Source organism: Alosa sapidissima, chromosome 2 (assembly GCF_018492685.1).
Source record: "Alosa sapidissima isolate fAloSap1 chromosome 2, fAloSap1.pri, whole genome shotgun sequence".
Taxonomy (NCBI): Eukaryota; Metazoa; Chordata; class Actinopteri; order Clupeiformes; family Clupeidae; genus Alosa; species Alosa sapidissima.
In genome coordinates this window covers 6,052,651-6,070,223 of record NC_055958.1, presented here as the reverse complement: position 1 = coordinate 6,070,223, position 17,573 = coordinate 6,052,651, and the positions used below count along the sequence as shown (strand labels likewise).

At 40.7% G+C, this 17,573-nt stretch overlaps 1 protein-coding gene across 1 annotated transcript; it reads left to right on the top strand.

Annotated features, from left to right (window-relative positions):
• Positions 1 to 2,344: 2,344 nt before the first annotated feature.
• ttn.1 (titin, tandem duplicate 1) lies at positions 2,345 to 17,159 on the top strand. The gene is made up of 4 exons (XM_042084461.1): positions 2,345 to 2,532; positions 3,720 to 15,735; positions 15,820 to 16,007; positions 16,131 to 17,159. Exon 2 carries the CDS (start codon positions 3,765 to 3,767, stop codon positions 13,566 to 13,568), a length of 9,804 nt encoding a protein of 3,267 aa, XP_041940395.1. The 5' UTR covers positions 2,345 to 2,532; positions 3,720 to 3,764; the 3' UTR covers positions 13,569 to 15,735; positions 15,820 to 16,007; positions 16,131 to 17,159.
• Positions 17,160 to 17,573: the final 414 nt, after the last annotated feature.

Sequence of the window (17,573 nt, the reverse complement as noted above, 5' to 3'; positions counted from 1 at the left end):
AGTCAGTTCATAGATGCTTGAAATAAAAAACAATATTCTAGCCTCTGTACCTCTGTGTCAGTACTCTGTGTCAGTACTCCAAACTAGTTGGGAACAGTAGGCACAGCACTAGATAGATAAATAGATAGATAGATATGATAGCGACACACAAAGTTGTCCAATCAAAAGGTTTATTAGCTGAGAACGAGAGCACACAGACAAAGACACAATACACACGGGGCACGTCAAGCAGACACACACACTACACATACAGGGGAGGACGCAGCCCCCCACACAAAAAGGATCACACACGAGGGAGAACTAAAAGGGAAACATGTTACAATAAAGACGCTAACATTACACTCAAAACTAAGGAGAAATACAGACATAAACCCCACAAATGTTCACCCCCGTATCACAGCATGCCCTGCGTGGGAGAACGCTAACAAGGTCTTGTGCGCCGACGTTACAATACTTTATTGATCCCCAAGGGGGAAATTCAAGAATTCGGGGGAAAAGCCTAAAAATGCCCATCCCATATGAAGTTAAAGGCATATTAAATATAACATAAATCACAAAGTTAATGAGTAACCACAAAGGTAAGGTTTACTTTATAAGGTGCACTGTCACTTTAAGCGCATTGGTTCTTAAAATGATCCTTTTTTACAGCTCCATAGCCTATGGCTAGCACAATATAAACAATGATAAGCATGATACATGATATGTTGGTACAGCTTAGTTCGTCAATCTGTAGTTCATCCATTGACAATTGACGTGCAATCTCCAACAGCACGCAACACATATTGGTCTGTTGCTCACCACCAGTGAGATGCAATGCAACTTCTCTATTCCGCGTATAGTTTTGATTTTACGTGATGTAATGTTATAAACATTAGGCTATCCTACTCTCAGTGACTTCAGTGAGTGACTGACAGTAGGCTAGGCTAGTCTCCAAGAGGTGGCACCAAAGCACCGCTGAAAAAAAAAAAATACATTCTCAAGTGGACCAATGCTACTGAAATGCATTCAGCATGCTGCCAGATTTATTTTAGGATTAAATTGGGAAGGTCCTAAACGTTCTAAATCCTATTTATTTTAGGATTAAATTGGGAAGGTCCTAAACGTTTTGGTTAGTGTTTGTGTTTACCACATGTTTATATCAAGCGCTTTTCATCAGGAAAAGACGTTATGGACCCCGAATCTTCAGGAATGACTGTAGCCAAACAAGCTTTCCAGGATTGTTCAACGAACACAAACAAATGAAACTAGGCTAGGCCTACAACTTAATTCACTAGTAGGTAACCAAATAATTCTGTGGACTTAAAAATCAAGCAAGCTATCACAGCTTACGAGTCTGTCGGCTGAATAAAGATACAGTAGGCTATTATCACTGTTCAAGTGGACCGCAGGTGTCATTGAAAAAGTAATACAATATTTCATTAATTTGCCATTGTTAAAAACGGTAGGCTTACTAAAAAGAGAAATTATGAAAATAACTTATAAATGACCTATTAATCCACCAATAAATGCTTCTAATTTAAATATTAGACTACAGTCATAGGCCTACAGAAAATGTGTAAAGAGTAGCCTAGGATACTATTTTTAAATCTGGCTTTGTTAAAATATTCTAAAAGTAGCCTAGAGAGAGGACAAACAGGTGAGAAGGGGCAAATGCCAACGTGATGCGACTGATACATTAGGGTTTTCATTACTTTTGTCCGAAGCCCCTTAAAATGACATACACCATAATAAAAAAAAAATCCCGATATTAGCAGACCTATACTAGAATAGATGACATTTAACAGAATAAACACAATAATCATACAAACCATAACAATTAATTTAGACCTACATAAACAGATAAGTCTTTAACACTTTTAACACTGTTGCTAAAACAAAGAGTGGGTACATTATTCCACCAATGAGGGGTCACAGAAGAAAAGAGCCTTGACTTTGACCTTGTGTGACATTTAGGAATTTTTTGATGTTTACGGTAAGTTTATGTTTATGGTTCATGTTTTTCTCCAACAAGACAATGACATCAGTAAACATTAGAATGAACAGTTCATGCTGAAATGATACCTGAAATGCTTGAGTTGGGAAGTAGTTTAATTTAGGCATGACCTATAACAGAAAAACATGAATTCATCAGTCGTTGTTTTCCTGTTCAGATATGACACTCAAGGATTTATAGCTTTTACAGGGCTGGCATTAAAGTAACGGTACTTAGTAACAAGCGTGACATGACACACATAAAAGACACACTTCTCCCATGATGCATCTGCCCCAAACCACCAATAGGACAGAGTCGGGCAGCTGTGATGGTGCTCTCAGGGGTGTAGCCTAAATACAACCAGCACTTTAGGGCAGTGCGTATTCCCAGTCCAGCCTTGCCTCAGGTGTATAAAGCAAGGTAAAAAACAAAACAATACTCAAAACAATAGTTATTATCTTAACTTACTTATTTCCTTTATCTTTATATATTATTTCAACATTGGATTTCTCGAAACACTTTTGGATAAAGAGAGCAGGTCTGACATCCTTGTGATACAAGTAAGAAACTTTTACCAATCTCATAGATAAAGTATGTTAAAGTAAAGTTCATTCAGCTTCCTGGGCTCTATAGGAATGTCTGTGTAGTTACTGAACTGTTACATTTGCAAATGTGAGACGCATGTTGAATACAATGCATGCTAACCCAGAGATTATTTCTAAAAATTACAATGATTTCTCAGATTTTTATTTTTTAGTGTTTGTATTTGGGACAGTGTTTCAGAAAAGCCGAGAATAGACCTTGGTGGCATTAGAGCGGTGTCCCAGTTTTGAAGTGAGTCAGTGGTAGGGATATCAGTGGCACCTTCTGCTATGTGCCACATGGTGACTGTCAATCAAGTGACAGCGTGCCATTTTTGTCACAGTGAATAGTCATTCCCCAGCCATAGCTGTCTGTTAGCCACAGAATACTAATGACTTAGTATTGTTGAGGCATTTTAGGTGGAACTTTTTACACATAGGTCTACTGGTGCGTCAGACATTTTTATATTGAATCTATGTCAATTACATTTTATAAGACTTAGCTAGTTCCTGTTTTTAGATATGTTCACATATGTTTTTTGAACATATTGGCTTTTGACTTTTTCATGTATTAAGAAAATGTTACCACAGGGTTCAATCTAATGAAGGCACATCATTTGGAGATAGTTATGATTATTTATTTATGATAATAAATAGTCTACCTTAGTTTTAGATGCGTAATGCTAAATATAGATGTCTGTTGTTAGGCCTACTAAGTAATCAGATACAGATTTGACCAGCTCATTGCAAGCATGTTGTGTCTGAATAATTTGGATTTGACTTGATAGTTTGTGTTCTTTAATGGGTTTTGTTTTAATACAGCTTGTCTATGTATTTACCTACCGAATATATGGAATAACTATAACAAAGATTCATTTCATACTTCTGTCTTCCATACACTGGCCTTGAAGAGCCAAAAAGACTACCCATTGTAGACTGCATTTCCACAGCATTACTCTGTGTTTAAATATAGCTTACTAGACATTACTCTACTTCTCTCTAACCCATTTGGCTTTATAAGCTCTCTAATTGTTGTTCGCTTCTTCTGGAACATTGTCTATTGAAAGCAAAAAGTCATAATAAAGAGTATTTAGGCATATTTTAGCAGTCAATTTGATAGATACATATTAATTATATAAAAGTAATTATATTCTTTGTTGAAACAGATCTGCAAATCTACAAAAGAAAATACAGAGTATGCATTGAGAATCATGGCTGTGAACGAGTCCGGAAAGAGCGACCCATTTGAAAGTCGGCTAATCATAATTAGGGAACAAACTGCCGCACCTCAGTTTGACCTCAGATCAGTCTACCAGAAGACAGTGGTCATCAGGGCAGGAGATAACTTGAAAGTTGAAATTCCTGTGCTGGGCCGTCCAAGACCCTCAGTTGTGTGGAAGAAGGGGGGTGAAGAAATTAAACAGACACAGAGAATTAACATTGACAACACAGCAACCTCAACTATCTTGAGCATCAAAGAGATCAAGACAGATGATGGTGGAGAGTACATTATGATTGGAAAGAACATCATTGAAACAGTCACAGACACTATCACTGTTCAAATACATGATATTCCTGGATCCCCTAAAGGACCAATTAAGTTGGATGAAGTTTCTTGTGATTACATTCTATTTTCCTGGGAGGCCCCAGAAATTGAGGGCGGAGTTCCAATCAACAATTACATTGTTGAGATGAGAGAGACCACAGAAACATCATGGGTAAAGCTATCAGCAACAGTTATGCGTACAACATTTAAGGCCGCTCGTCTGACAACAGGAATTGAATATCAGTTCCGTGTTAAAGCCCAGAACAGGTATGGTGTTGGTCCCTACATAACATCAGAGCCAGTTATTGCAGCTTATCCATTTGATGTCCCAGGAAGACCAGGAACACCCCAGGTTGTTACCTGTACTAAACTTGCAATGACCATTAGTTGGAACGAGCCTCCATCTGATGGTGGAAGCCCAATTTTGGGTTATCACATTGAGAGGAAAGAGAAAAACAGTATCCTCTGGAAGAAGGTTAACAAGGCCCTTGTGGTCGGAAACCTCTACAAATCATTTGGTCTTGTGGGTGGAATTGCCTATGAGTTCCGTGTCATAGCTGAGAACATGGCTGGTTTGAGCAAACCAAGCAAACTATCAGACATGACATTTGCCTTGGACCCAGTGGATCCTCCAAGTCAACCATTGGCTATTAATATTACCAGAAACGAAGTGACCCTTCGCTGGGAAAAACCTGAAGACGATGGTGGTTATTCAATCACTGGTTATACAGTAGAAAAGAAGCAGTTGCCAAATGGTTCCTGGGTTAAAGCTAATTTTGGCACCATCATGGAAACAACATTCACTGTTAGTGATCTCATTGAGGATGAATCCTATGAATTCCATGTTCTGGCAAGAAATTCTGCTGGTGCTATCAGCAAGCCATCTCAAGCTTCTGAGGTCATCACATGCAAAGAAGATATCCAAAAGCCTAGGATTGACATTGAAACTATTTACAATAATGTGGTGGTGGTGAAAGCAGGTGATGTCTTCACCTTGGCTGCCACTGTCACAGGAAGACCCATACCATCTGTAGCCTGGACCAAAGATGGAGAAAAGTTGGACGACGCAGCAAAAATAGAAATCAAAAGTACAGACTTTGCCACAACACTGAGTAACAGAAACTCTTTGAGAAGAGATGGTGGTGTGTTTCTGCTGACAGCCAGAAACCCTGGTGGCTTTGCTCAGCAAGTGTTTAACGTTAAGGTACTTGACAGACCAGGGCCTCCTGATGAGCTCAAAGTTTCTGATGTGTCTTCTGAGAAATGTGTCTTGAACTGGTTACCACCCTCACATGATGGTGGTGCCAAGGTAGAGCACTATATAATTGAGAAGCGTGAAACAAGTAAAGTTACATGGACAAATGTGGCATCAGATTTAGAGATGAACCGTTACAAGGTAACTAAACTGCTAAACGGCAAAGAGTACATTTTCAGAGTAATGGCTGTGAACACCTATGGAGTTGGAGAACCCATTGAATCAGTACCAACACTTGCTACCAATCCATATGTACCATCTGATCCTCCAAAACAACCTGAGGTGACTACCATTACTAAAGATTCAATGGTTGTCTGTTGGGGTCACCCTGAGAATAATGGTGGAAGCAATATCTCTACCTATGTAATTGAAAGGAGAGATAAGAATGGTTTTCGTTGGGTCAAATGCAATAAGAGGAGTGTGACTGATCTACGTTTTAAAGTGTCTGGACTTACTCCAGAACATGAATATGAGTTTAGAATTCTGGCAGAGAATGATGCAGGTTTTAGTTTACCAAGTCCAGAAAGTCGATTCTATAAGGCATGTGACCCAGTGTTCCCACCTGGACCAGTTGGCAATCCAAGAATTCTGGATACAACAAAGTCCTCCATTACAATTGCTTGGAACAAGCCTGTCTATGATGGTGGATCTGACATTACAGGATACATGGTGGAAACCTGCTTACCTGAGGAAGACAAATGGACAATTGTCTCTCCAAGGGATAGATTAACTTCAACTTTATTTACCATTACAGGCCTTAAGGAAAATCAGGAATACAAAATCAACATTGCAGCACTTAACAGTGAAGGGGTGGGTGAGCCTGCATCTGTGCCAGGAACACCAAAAGCAGAGGACAGGCCCATTCCTCCTGAAATTGAGCTGGGTGCAGAGCTTAGAAAGATTGTTTGCCTCCGTGCTTGCAGCACACTCCGACTGTTTGTTCCCATTAGAGGAAGACCCGCCCCTGAGATCAGATGGTCAAGGGAAAATGGTGAGCCACTGGAGAGAGCCAATATTGAAAACACATCATCATTTACATCAGTCATGGTTGAAAATGTTGACCGTTTTGATAGTGGAAAATATATGTTGACAGTGAAAAACTACGCTGGAGAAAAAACAGCATTTGTAAATGTCAGGATCCTTGACGCTCCTGGTGCCCCTCAAAATCTTACTATTAAGGAGATTACAAAAGATTCTGTCTCCCTTGCATGGGACCCTCCCATTATTGATGGCAGTTCAGTGATAACACACTATGTTGTGGAAAAGCGTGAATCTACAAGGAGGGCCTACTGTACTGTAAATTCCTGCTGTGCCAAGACAAGTTGGAGAATCGGAAATTTGATAGAGGGTTGCAGCTACTTCTTCAGGGTGATGGCAGAGAATGAATTTGGTATTGGTCTGCCAGTGGAAACTGATGATTCTATTAAAGTTTCTGAAAAACCTCTTCCACCTGGCAAAATTACTCTTAAAGAGGTCACAAGCACCAGTATTACATTCTCTTGGGAGAAGCCTGATCATGATGGAGGCAGTCGTATCACTGGATACATTGTTGAGATGCAAGGAACAGGCAAAGAAAAATGGACACAGTACACAGTTGTAAAAGTAACAGAAGTTGTAGTGACTGGACTGATACAAGGGGAAGAGTACTCGTTTCGCATTTTAGCAACCAATGACAAAGGAATAAGTGATCCCCGCCTATTAGGAGTGCCTGTAGTGGCTAAAGATATTGTTATCACACCAACATTCAAGCTATTGTTCAGCACATTCAGTATTATGGCTGGTGATGACCTTAAAATTGATGTGCCATATGCAGCTCAGCCAAAGGCTTCTGTCACTTGGCTCAAAGATGGTCTTACTCTGAAAGAAACCACAAGAGTAAATGCAGAATTCACTAATAACAACCTACATCTTGTAGTCAAGGAGGCAACTAGAGATGATGTTGGCAAGTACACCATTAAACTTACAAACACAGCAGGTGAGGCTGCAACAGACATTTACGTTGCTGTTATGGACAAACCTGGTCCTCCAACTGGTCCCATCCAGATTGATGAAGTGACAGCTGATAGCATGACCCTGACATGGCAACCTCCTAAATATGATGGTGGCTGCGCTATCAATAACTACATTGTGGAAAAGAGAGACACCTCAACAACATACTGGCAGACTGTGTCTTCAACTGTAGCAAGAACAACTACTAAAGCAGCCAGGCTTAAGACTGGCTGTGAGTATCAGTTCAGAATTGCTGCAGAAAACAGATATGGAAAGAGTTCTGTACTGGTGTCTGAAGCAGTGGTTGCTCAGTATCCATTTGTTGTACCAAGTTCTCCTGGCACTCCCTTTGTACAATCTGCAACAAAGGACAGCATGCTTGTTTTGTGGGACACACCAGACAGTGATGGTGGAAGCAAGATTCTTGGATATCACCTTGAAAGTAAGGAGAAAAACAATATTCTTTGGGTGAAGCAGAACAGACAAATTATTACTGAAACAAAATTCAAAGTTTCCGGCCTTGAAGAAGGTATTGAATATGAATTCAGAGTGTATGCAGAAAATATTGTTGGTTTGAGCAAAGCCAGCAAAGTGTCAGAAATACAAGTTGCCAGAGATCCTTGTGAACCTCCTGGCAAGCCTGAAGCAGTCATTGTTACCAAAAGTGATGTGACCCTCAGATGGACCAAACCAGATTATATTGGTGGTATCAAAATCATTGGCTACTTGGTTGAGAAAAAAGAGTGTCCTGATGGTCGCTGGATGAAAGCCAATTTTAATAACATTATTGAAACAGAATTCACAGTCACTGGCCTTGATGAGGAGAAGACGTATGAATTCCGTGTCATTTCAAAAAATGCTGCTGGAGTGGCAAGTGTGCCTTCTCCAAGCACTGGAGAAATCACAGCAAAGGATGAAGTTGATCCACCTCAGATAGACATTGACTCTAAATACGCTTCAGTCCTTGTGGTAAATGCTGGAGAGTCATTCAGAATTGATGCTGGTATTCAAGGAAAACCTGTGCCTACAGTCCACTGGCTAAAGGGTGGTGAAGAGCTCACAAATGCAGCACGTCTTAAGATTAAAAACACAGACATCACTGCTTTTCTGTACTTAAAGGAGGCGATCCGTGTAGATGGAGGTCAATATACCCTTTTATTAAAGAATATTGGTGGAGAAAGGTCTGTGAATATCAATGTCAAAGTTTTAGACAGACCTGGTCCACCTGAAGGACCAATTCAAATCTATGCAGTGACAAGTGAAAAATGCTGCATTTCTTGGAAACCACCTCAACAAGATGGGGGAGCTAATGTATCCCATTATATTGTTGAAAGAAGAGAGACAAGCAGACTAGTCTGGACTGTAGTGGACTCTGAAGTTCAGACTCTTAATCTGAAAATCACAAAACTTCACCCAGGTAATGAGTACATCTTTAGAGTAATTCCTATTAACAGGTATGGAATTGGTGAGCCTTTGGAATCAGATCCAGTCATTGCTACTAATTCATTTGTTGTACCAAGTGCACCAACAGGTGTTGAAGTGTCCAATATCACAAAAGATTCCATGGTTATCACCTGGGAAAGACCAAATAATGATGGTGGCAGCCCAATTACTGGATTTGTTGTTGAAAAACGTGACAAAGATGGGGTGCGCTGGACAAGATGCAACAAGCGTGTTGTGACTGACCTCCGCTTCAGAGTTACAGGGCTGACTGAAAGCCGAAGCTATGAATTCAGAGTGTCGGCTGAAAATGCAGCTGGAGTTGGACCACCTAGTGAGGCAACTTCTTACCAGGAGGCAGTGGATCCGGTTTTCAAACCAGGACCTCCAAATAATCCTAAAGTAATTGACATATCACAATCATCTGTAGTACTTTCATGGGGTAAACCCATCTATGATGGTGATTGCGAAATTGAAGCATACATTGTGGAAGCCTGTGAATCGACCGCAGATGAATGGACAATGTGTACCCCACCTACAGGAATCACACAGACAACATTTGAGGTGACAAAACTTTTAGAAAAACATGAATACAAATTCAGAATCTGTGCCATAAATAAGATGGGTGCCGGTGAGTTTGCTAATCTGCCTACACCAGTACTCCTTGAGGAAAAACTAGAGGCACCAGACCTTGACCTTGGTGCTGGCCTCAGAAAAATGATCAATATCAAAGCTGGAAGTACCTTGCAAGTATTGATTCCAATCAGAGGTCGTCCTGCGCCTGAAGTGAAATGGAGAAAAGCTGATGGTAAAATGAATGAAACCGCTCAAATCAACACAACAAGCAGTTATACCTCCCTTGTTATTGAAAACGTTGATAGATTTGACAGTGGAAAATACATAGTGATTGTTGAGAATGCAAGTGGTGTTAAATCTGCCTTTATCCGTGTGGGAGTGCTTGACACACCTAGTCCACCTCAGAACTTAACTGTCAAGGAAATCACCAAGAATTCCATCACTCTTACTTGGGAATCACCTGCTTTAGATAGTGGAGCTAAGATAAAGCATTACATAGTAGAGAAGAGGGAGAGCACAAGAAAGGCATACTCTCCAGTTGTGACTTGCAACAAAATGTCATGGAAGGTAGATCAACTTCAAGAAGGTTGCAGCTATTTCTTCCGAGTTCTTGCTGAAACTGAACTGGGCATTGGGTTACCAGCTGAAACTCCTGAGCCTCTCAAGATTTCAGAGGTCCCAGAACCACCTGGCCGAATAACCATTGTGGATGTTACAAGGAGAGGTATTTCACTTGCCTGGGAGAAACCTAATCATGATGGAGGCAGCAAGATAAGCCACTATGAAGTTGAGATGCAAGTAAAAGACACTGACAAATGGTCTTTGTGTGCTCAAGTAAAGGCACTTGAAACTCTAGTTACTAATTTGCCTCAGGGTCAGGTATACACATTTAGGGTCATTGCTGTTAATGATAAAGGTAAGAGTGATCCCAGAATCCTTGGCAGCTTTGTTGAAGCAAAGGACCTAGTCATTCTACCTGCTGTCCTTCCCAGATTGAGCACTTACAGTGTACAAATTGGCCGTGATCTCCAAATAGAAGTTCCAATTGCTGGACATCCAAAGCCAACCATCACCTGGACTAAAGATGGTGCAGCTCTGAAACAGACCACAAGAGTGAATGTTACAGACAGTGAACACCATACCATTCTCAACCTTAAAGAAGCAACAAGAGATGATGATGGCATGTACAATATTTCTGTAGCCAATTCTCTGGGACAGGCTGATGCCAGTATTGAAGTCATAACATTTGACAAACCTGGTCCACCAACAGGCCCAGTGAGGCTAGAGGATATCAGTATAGAAAGTGTTACCCTGTCTTGGGACCCACCTGCGTACACTGGAGGTTGCCCAATTTCAAATTACGTTGTTCAGAAGAGAGACACAACCACCATCGACTGGGTTACAGTGTCTGCTACAGTTGCAAGAACAACATTAAAGGTCACAAATCTGAAAACTGGTGCTGAATATCAATTCAGAATTTATGCTGAAAACAGATATGGCAAAAGTCATGCTATTGATTCAGAACCTGTTCTCGCCCAGTACCCATTCAATGAGCCTGTACCTCCAGGTACTCCATATGTGTCAACATATACTAAAGATTCCATGACTGTGGAATGGCACAAACCCATCTCAGATGGTGGCAGTGTTATTCTTGGCTATCATCTTGAAAGAAAGGAGAAGAATAGCATTCTATGGACAAAGGTTAACAAAAGCCTTATCAAAGACACTAAATTCAAAACATCCCCATTGGAAGAGGGTATAGAGTATGAGTTCAGAGTTTATGCTGAGAACATTGTCGGTATTAGCAAATGCAGCAAAGTTTCAGAGGGATGTGTAGCATGTGACCCTTGCTATCCACCTGGGACACCTGTGGCCATTGTTGTGACCAGACACTCAGTTAGATTGCGCTGGACTCCTCCAGAGTATGATGGCGGCAGCATGATCACTGGATATGTTGTGGAGAAACAGAACCTTCCAGATGGTCACTGGATGAAGGCAAGTTTCACAAATGTTACAGAAACAGAATTTAATGTTGAAGAACTGGCAGAAGATTCTAGGTATGACTTCAGGGTAATTGCCAAAAATGCAGCTGGTACTATCAGCAAACCGTCTGAGAGCACTGGGTCAATCACAGCAAAGGATGAGGTTGAACCACCAACATGCAATATTGACTCCAAGTTCAGCCAGATCATGGTTGTAAATGCAGATGACACATTCACACTAGAAGCGAATGTGCTAGGTAAGCCATTACCCACAATTCAGTGGTTCAAGGGTGATGTGGAAGTTGAAATGTCTGCTAGATGTGAAACCAAGAACTCAGACTTTAAAGCAGTACTTGTGGTTAAAGATGCCATTAGAATTGATGGAGGACAATACACTCTCCGTCTATCCAATGAAGCTGGAACTGAAACTGTATCATACAATGTGAAAGTTCTTGACAGACCAGGGCCTCCAAAAGGACCTCTGATTGTCTCTGGTGTAACATGTGAAAAATGTTCACTGTCTTGGCTTCCACCAGAACATGATGGTGGCAGTAGTATTTCTCACTATATCATCCAAAAGAGAGAAACCAGTCATCTTGCATGGACTGAAGTTTCTAGTGACTGGGAAGCAACTCTGTTGAAAGTAGCCAAGCTCATAGAAGGAAATGAATACATTTTCCGTGTCATGGCTGTTAACAAGTATGGTGTTGGTGAACCTCTGGAATCTGCACCAGTGATTATAAGAAATCCATTTGTCGTTCCTGATCCACCTAAAGATATCACAATCACCAGCATCTCAAAAGATTCCATGACAGTGTGCTGGAGCCGATCAGAGAATAATGGTGGCAGCGAAATAACTGGGTACATCGTGGAGAAGAGAGACAGAGCTGGAGTTAGATGGACAAAATGCAACAAACGCAGAGTAACAGATCTTCGTTTCAGAGTGACAGGACTCACAGAAGATCATGAGTATGAGTTCAGGGTCTCAGCAGAAAATGCAGCTGGACCTGGACAACCAAGCAAAGAAACTATTTACTTCAAGGCCTGTGACCCCACATTTAAACCTGGTCCACCCACAAATGCTTATGTTCTTGATACCACCAAAAATTCTGTCTCCCTGGCATGGAGTAAACCAATCTATGATGGTGGCTGTGAAATTCAAGGATATGCTGTGGAGATCTGCAAAGCAGATGAGGAGGATTGGACCATCTGCACACCAGCAAGTGGGCTGGATGCCACTACATTTACTATCACTAAGCTCATAGAGCACCAGGAATATAAGGTTCAGATACATGCTATTAACAAAGAAGGAGTTGGTGAACCAGTTGCCCTACCTGAAACAGTGAAACCTGTAGACAAAATGTTTGTGCCGGAGATCAAGCTTGATGGAGATCTAAGGAAGGGCATTGTTGTTCGTGCTGGGGGATCTATGAGAATCAAGATACCTTTCAAAGGACGCCCTGCTCCAGAAATTAACTGGACCAAAGATTTTGGGGACCTTCCTGAGAGGGCTCAAGTTGAAAAAGGCCTTGATTACACTGTTGTATCAATTGACATATGTGATAGAAATGATGCTGGGAAATATACCCTACATTTGGAAAATAACAGTGGAACTAAATCAGCATTTGTTCATGTTAAAGTGTTGGACACTCCAGGACCACCATTGAATCTCACGGTCAAAGACGTAACAACGAATTATGTCACTCTGACTTGGGAGCCCCCAGCTATTGATGGTGGAGCCAAAATCAAGAACTATGTTGTGGACAAGCGTGATTCAACCAGAAAATGTTATACCAATATCACAACCACGTGCACTAAGACAACTTTCTGTATAGGAGATCTTGTTGAGGGTGACTTTTATTACTTCAGAGTCATGGCTGAAAATGAATTTGGAGTTGGTTTACCTGCTGAAACACAGGATGCAGTCAAAATAGCAGAGGCCCCTCTGTCTGTGGGTAAGGTGACCCTAACTGATGTCACTAAACACACTGTCTCATTGTCATGGGAGAAACCAGACTTTGATGGAGGAAGTAGGATTCTAGGATACTATGTTGAAATGCAGCCTAAAGAATCTGGGGAGTGGATTTTGGCAACAACAAGTAGGACTTGTGAGGGAGTAGTCACTGGGCTTAGTGCAGGTCAGGAATATCTTTTCAGAGTTTCAGCCTACAATGAAATAGGAAAAAGTGATCCAAGACCATTACTTTCCTATGTGGTAGTAGGATAGTGGTAGTAGTGGTGGCAATAGTAGCAGTAGTAGTTGGTAGATGTTTGACATTTTGCACTTAATCTCAGCTAAATTGAAGGCACAAAAGCTGACCCAGTTAATGTTAAAATCAGTGATACATTTGGATCAACTGAGTGCCATTTGAGCGTTACTTTATCACAGTAAAGAAATGCTTCCTCCATCGGCCCATTAACATATGATGTTTGTTCAAGCATACCCAATAATATTATTGAGAGAAGGGAGATATATCTTCTTTCTTAGACCATTGTGGAATCCAAAATCTATTAGTTACAAAATGACCAAACTCTTGCCAAAACAAGTAGGCAACATCTTTACAGTTATGGCAGTGAATACATATAGTTGAACTTATGGAATCTGAGCCGAAGGCAAGTGCCATAACAAGGGATTCAATCACTGTGTCTCTGCCCCGAAGATGAGGGAAGTTCAAAGATCGTCCTGGAAAATGTGACATGAAGGAATCTTTTGGACAAAATGCAACTGTAAACAACTCATTAATTTGTCTGCCAGATTAACACATGGACATTTTTATAAATTCAGAGTATCTACTGAGAATGCTGAGAGTGTGAACACCAAGTCACCAGACTATAACAACTGTGTGCTGCAGCATGTCCTCTTCGTTCTCTAAATAATCCCAGTGACTCACCACTCAAGCACTACTCTGATGGTTTTGCATCAGATCCAGATGTGTCTATATATATGGTTGAAGTGAAAGAAGTCTCAGAAGATTAACGTACCATTGTCACCCCACCCTTCAGTGCAAACAAACTAACCTATTATAGTCATTGAATGAACTGAAGCACAATGCAAAGGACAACTCCCACATCTTTACTGTAAATATTAAAAGAGTTGGAGAGGAACCCTTCAAGTGTGATTACTGCAGAAAAAACTGCATCCAGTTCAGAATCCACTGAACTGGATGCAGACATTAGAAATATGGCCAGTGTCTGTCCAAGTGCATCATTGAGACCATTTGTCACCATCAGAGGAATACCTAACCTTGGTTAAGGGGGAGCCAGGCTATTGGTACCTTGACAGAGCATGCCCTAATTTAACTCTTGAATTCATAGCCAATGCTCGTCATTCACAATGTTGACATACTTCAAAAGTGGTAAATATGTTTTGAAATAACTGGACCACCAAATCAGCCTTTGTTATTGTGAGAGTTTTGGATTCACCAAATGCACCTGAGAGCTTGAGATCAAGGAAACAGATTCTGTGCAACTATTATGGAAGCACCTTCATTATGGAGAAGAATGAGTCTATAATAATGACATGTACAACTATTACACATAATTGTATGAAGCAGGGGGGCGCTGTGGCACAACAGGCTGCAGCGCTCATACCATATAAGGGTCCAAGTGCCCACGGGGACCCAGGTTCGAATCCGACATACGGTCATATCCCGGTCCCACCCCACCCCATCTCTCTCTCCCACTTACTTCCTGTCTCACTCTTCACTGTCCTATACAAATGAAGGCAAAAAGCCCAAAAAATATACTTATGAAGCATTTTGTAATTGTTTCTGATCTCCAAGAGCTTCAGTAACTCCTGAACCAGTCAAAGTATCCCAAGCACCTATAACCCCAGGAATATCTTGTTGAACTTGTCACACTGCAACTCTTGGAAAAATCAGACCATTATGCAATAAAACCACAGGCTACACTGTGGAAATACTGACCAAAGGGAGCTGATAAATGTTCTTTGTTTACTACAGTGAAAAGAATTGGAGGTAACCAATGATGAACTCATTGCAGGAGAGTTTTCATTCAGAATCACAGCTCAATGACAAAGGCAAGAGTAACCCTTAATCACTGGGTCTATCTGTGATTGCAAAAGACATTCTGAGGATATGGTTGCCCAGCATCAATACAAACCACCAGGTTCACTCAGCACAGGACAAATGTTAATATGGCTCTATATGCAACAAGCTTCATTGGAGACTCTCCCATCTCTGGCTACCACCCTGAAAATGACATAGCCTTTTATGGCTGAAGGTCAATGCAACAGTTATTGAAAAAAGAGAATGCAAAGCCATTGGTCTGATTGAGGGTCTGGAATACTCCTTCATAGTTTATGCTGAGAACAATGCTGGCCTCAGTCCTGTCAGTAAGGGAAAGCAAGCGCAGACTGGCCATCTCTCCTGTTGGTAAGTTATAGCACCATTTGTTTTTTTCAATCATGCATTTTGGAAACACAAATGTTAAAAATCTTAATCGGGTGTTGGTTTCAGGTCTACTTGTCATCCTCAAATGGGAATTGCAGTAAGAGTCGAAGTGTTGAGAGGTGCCAAGGATGAACCATGGCTAAGGTGTAACAGGGCTGTCTGCTGGTGATTGCTTTGTATTTAGAGTGATTGCAAGAAATGTCATTGGCACTGTCGGTCCACCTTCCCAGTCTTCTGGCCACATCATGAAAGTGGTAAGTTTTTCAAAAATATGCACTTCAATATGCTAAAATATTTCAAAATTTTAATGAAGTTCATACATTGATCAACTGTAAAAGAGTATTTTATCAAACATCTATTTTCTACTTTCCTTTTAGCCACACCTGAAATTGTCCTCAGCAAAAAGATTACCTTTACTATCAAATCAAGTGAAAACATCAAACTTTAGCATAGCATTATTGAAAATACCGAGGATCTCTATGTCCTTACCTCTTTACATCATACAAAGATGGAAAGGAGCTTGACAAGCTGCTGGTTGACATTACAGCCAATGTTGGACCAAGCAGCCTGTTTATCAGAGATGCTGAATGCAAACATTGTTTAAAAAATGATGGCTTTGCACAAGTTGTGTGATTGATAAATAGCTGGATCACTGTTCTTGTAAATATGAGCTTGACATGACTGTATACCAAAGACTAAACTCCAGAGTTGTTATAAAATCTGCCACATTGGATTATTATGACTTCGGATCATTTTTTTCTGTGATGTGCACACACTGTACAGCCCAGTTTAACTGTTATGGGAAATGTATAAATGGTCATGTATGACCACATTAACTGAAACAAAAATAACTTTGTTTTATAACAGAATGTTTAGCATGACATGAATCCTAAGCCTAAAAAAACAAAATCAACAAGTAGAAGCCCCCTGTGTTGAGGCTGACTGTCCTACCGCCATTTTGATGACATGCTCAAAATGTGACGGCTCGCACTTCCTGAGCAAAGGTTTCTGGCAAAGGAATATCTGTATGCTTGAAAATGCTGCAGTTATGCTTTGAAAAACATCACTGGGCCATAGATTGAGAAAGTATATCTTGTACTTACTTGCAGAGCCTTATGTGCATCCTCTATCTCTCTCTCTCTCTGTGTGTGTGTGTGTGTGTGTGTGTGTGTGTGTGTGTGTGTGTGCATGCTTGTGTGTGTGCGTGCGTGCACGCATGTGTGTGTTACGTGTAAAATTTCAACCTTTTAGTCGTTTGGGCAACTATTTTACCATAGCAACAACATATGCTGTGAAAAGACTTAACAAGTCAAGTTAGGTCAGGTTTGATTTAGCAATTTAATACTTATATGCAAACTTTTGAGTTTTATCATTATTGATTTAATAAAACATGATTTCAGCATATAGTTCTGGTTGTCTGTCTGTTTCATAATTTCATATAACTATAAACCATACTGTATGCAAACAGGAATGTAGGGGTGCAAAAGTAACTCCCATGACTCATGAAATGGATGGCTGTAGCTTAGTGGATCACATAGACAGTGGATTAACCCACTGGTCTGAGCGAGTTTGTAAATACACTGCTTACTCATAGGTCAATACTGTCAGAATGAGTACAAGTAAAATGTTTAAAAATGATCCATTAATACTTTATGACAGAATAGTAATATACTGTAAGGTTTCCACAGACTTGTGGATTAATTTCCTCCTGAAATGAGACTGGGTCAGACTACGGTAGAGATCTGAGGTAGCCATCTGCCATACCCATAGATACTCTGTCTCTGTTAAATGACCAAAACAGGAGTGGGCTTAGAACATGG